Genomic DNA, 2,702 nt, shown 5'->3' with positions numbered 1-2,702 from the left:
CATGCATCCATCCATATGTTCATCCATCCATCCATCCATCCATCCATCCATCCATCCATCCATCCATCCATCCATCCATCCATCCATCCATCAATCCATCCATCCATCCATGCATCCATCCATCCGTCCATCCATCCATCCATCCATCCATCCATCCATCCATCCATCCATCCATCCATCCATCCATCCATCCATCCATAATCTAAATATAGATTAAGGATGGATATATATATATTTATATATAAATAATATCTGATATTCTTCAGCCTCCTGTTATTCTACTCAAACTCTGTAGTTGGCTAATTTATCAGATCCACATTTTGAACTGTGACCTGGCTGTCAGTAGGAAGATTCTTTGAAATGTCTAAAATAAAAAAAAAAAACATAAAATCTGAACGATTTGGGACTGCAGCTCCAGGGTAATAGTGGTACTCACTTTTTCTTAGCAGGGCCTTTGACAGGCAGGGGCTGCTGGGAAGTGCCCCCTTTCTCAACCGAGTTGGCCGGACGACAACTCTGCTCACCAGCTGCAGGGGAGGAGGAAACGGACTGACTGGCCTCACAGACCACCTGGAAGCCCTGTGGGTTAAAGATGGACACATTAGAGGCAGGAAGGAGAGCAGACATGTCCTGGTGATTAAAGACATTGGGGGGGTTACTGTCATTATCCCAGCTTCCCTAGCTCCCGATTGGCTGGTGTTAATGAATACTAGCAGTCGGCCCCTAGAGGCAGATACAAGGAGGGGGAAGGATGCTCCGACTCTTGCCTGAACACATTTAATCAACAAGGGAAGCTGAATATGACAAGATGGGAGCTAAATACACCAACTCACCATGGGACTTTGGTTAGCAGATCCATGGGGGCTGCACTGATTGTTGACTGGGGAGTTTCTCTTTGCTGCCAGGACAGAGCAGAGTCGATTATCCTAATCATAAACAAATAAAAGCAGGACCCCCAGCGGGGATTGGTCCTTACCCGTCACAATGTTCCGGACTGGTTTAATTAGTGAGGTGAAGGCCGGGATGTCGGGCTGCCGGTGCTCCCACATGGGCTGCCATATCACCAAACCACTGGCCAGCCTGAAGGTCAGGTCCGACTCCTAAACACACAGCATTTAGAGTCCAGGAAACGTCTGTGCAGCTTTTTTCAGAACTCTGAACACTGGCAGACCTTAATGCGATGAATCAGCGGCGCGAACAGGAACACGAACAGCTCCACCGTGGCCATACTCTTTTGGAACAACTTGGTTCGAGATTGCTCGTCGTCCTCCAGCAGGGAGCTGCTGTTCTGCCGCCCCGACCCGCCGAGGGCCGACCCGGAGCCAGAGCCGGGAGCTCCGGGGGAAGATCCCTGATTCCCCATGGGTTGGAGGAAGGCGCTGCTGCTGCTGCCGCCCCGGGACCATCCCTGGCTCAGAATGGGCTCATGGTTGCACTCCTGGGCGGCATCCAGCAGCATCCAGTGCAGCGTGTGCAGCAGCTTGGTCTCAGCCACACCTAGCTTATCCTGGTGGCCTGTTGGAGGTTTAACAGAGAAATAAACATTTATTAGCAAAAAAGAAAGCATCACCAAAGGTGAGGCAACTTGGTTATTTTGTGTTAAGGTGACCCCATGCTTCCACCACCACACCCATAGGTGCTCTGTCTTTAAAAAACAGTGAAATTGACCTCTGTGGCTCAATTCAAGGTCATAGGTGCAAAACATTATCAAAATGACTGATTTTTCAAAAATCTGTGGATTTTTACATCTAACGGACATCTTGATTGGTGCAGAATAAAACGATCACATTTCCTCAAAAAAAAATATATATATATAGTATTTATATACATGCTTCATACATTTTGACTGCTCCAAAATCTTTAAATATTTACTTCTGGTTATAATGCTCGCCACAAAGGGATTCAGCACTTTAGCAATTGAAATAAGAAAAATACAATCCATAAACTGAAAACTTTTTTCCAATTGTAGCTTTTATAGTATACCGGTAGATATATAGTACATAGTTGTGGTTGCAGTTTTTCATTAGGTGTGATAACTGAAGATGCATTTATATGTGAAAAAAATAGAGAAATGAAAAATTTATTCAAATAAATCATTTTAATAATCAATTTGCAGTGTCATTTCTGGATTGCGTTTTTTTCAAATGTCCATTAGCAAAATATACTCTTTGCTTGCAACAAGAATGGAACACAATTCCCTCCATACATTTCTGAATGACAGGAAAAAAACACATTGTCTCTGCGTGTCTCACCCAGTTTGTTCCTGTTGGACAGCAGGATGGAGGTGCAGTGGAGGACGTGAGGCAGGGCGGCCTGGACCAGCTCCCAGCGGGAGATGCTCTGGATGGCCTCTGACAGCGCTGGTGACAGACCGTGCAGCTTGTTCTCCACCAGCACCCGCTCAAAGGACTGGGAAGGCATCCAGAAACAGGGAAAAAAAGAAATCAGGAACTAAAGAAGCCTTTCTTTGACTTTCTGAAGAGGAAATGCCCTTGGGACAGACAGGAGCTAGAGGAACGCATCTTTATGGATTTGAGCTTAGAGAAGCTCCTATTGTATGGAGTGAATTTTGATCCATCATTGTTCCAAGCAACTAACTAGTTTTGTAAATAGAAAAAAAAAAGAAAAACAAATACAATCCAGAACTAAATACAAAAATTTTGAAAGCAACTCCTCTATTTTCTCAGATTTTTAAGTAAAAA

The 2,702-nt window shown here is 44.7% G+C and overlaps 1 protein-coding gene across 1 annotated transcript in view; it reads right to left on the bottom strand.

The window, feature by feature from the left end:
- The window catches only part of unc80 (unc-80 homolog, NALCN activator), an 88,546-nt gene that overhangs the window by 84,537 nt on the left and 1,307 nt on the right, over positions 1-2,702 (bottom strand). Inside the window, exons 3-7 of the mRNA XM_015388797.1 lie at positions 2,253-2,409; positions 1,172-1,515; positions 977-1,100; positions 834-898; positions 437-579 (exon numbers count right to left, since the gene is read on the bottom strand). Coding sequence (XP_015244283.1) covers positions 437-579; positions 834-898; positions 977-1,100; positions 1,172-1,515; positions 2,253-2,409 — 833 coding nt within the window. The remainder of the gene's footprint in view (positions 1-436; positions 580-833; positions 899-976; positions 1,101-1,171; positions 1,516-2,252; positions 2,410-2,702) is intronic.

Source organism: Cyprinodon variegatus, unplaced genomic scaffold (assembly GCF_000732505.1).
Source record: "Cyprinodon variegatus isolate N-32 unplaced genomic scaffold, C_variegatus-1.0 Scaffold435, whole genome shotgun sequence".
Classification (NCBI taxonomy): Eukaryota; Metazoa; Chordata; class Actinopteri; order Cyprinodontiformes; family Cyprinodontidae; genus Cyprinodon; species Cyprinodon variegatus.
This window is presented reverse-complemented; position numbering and strand designations above follow the sequence as displayed.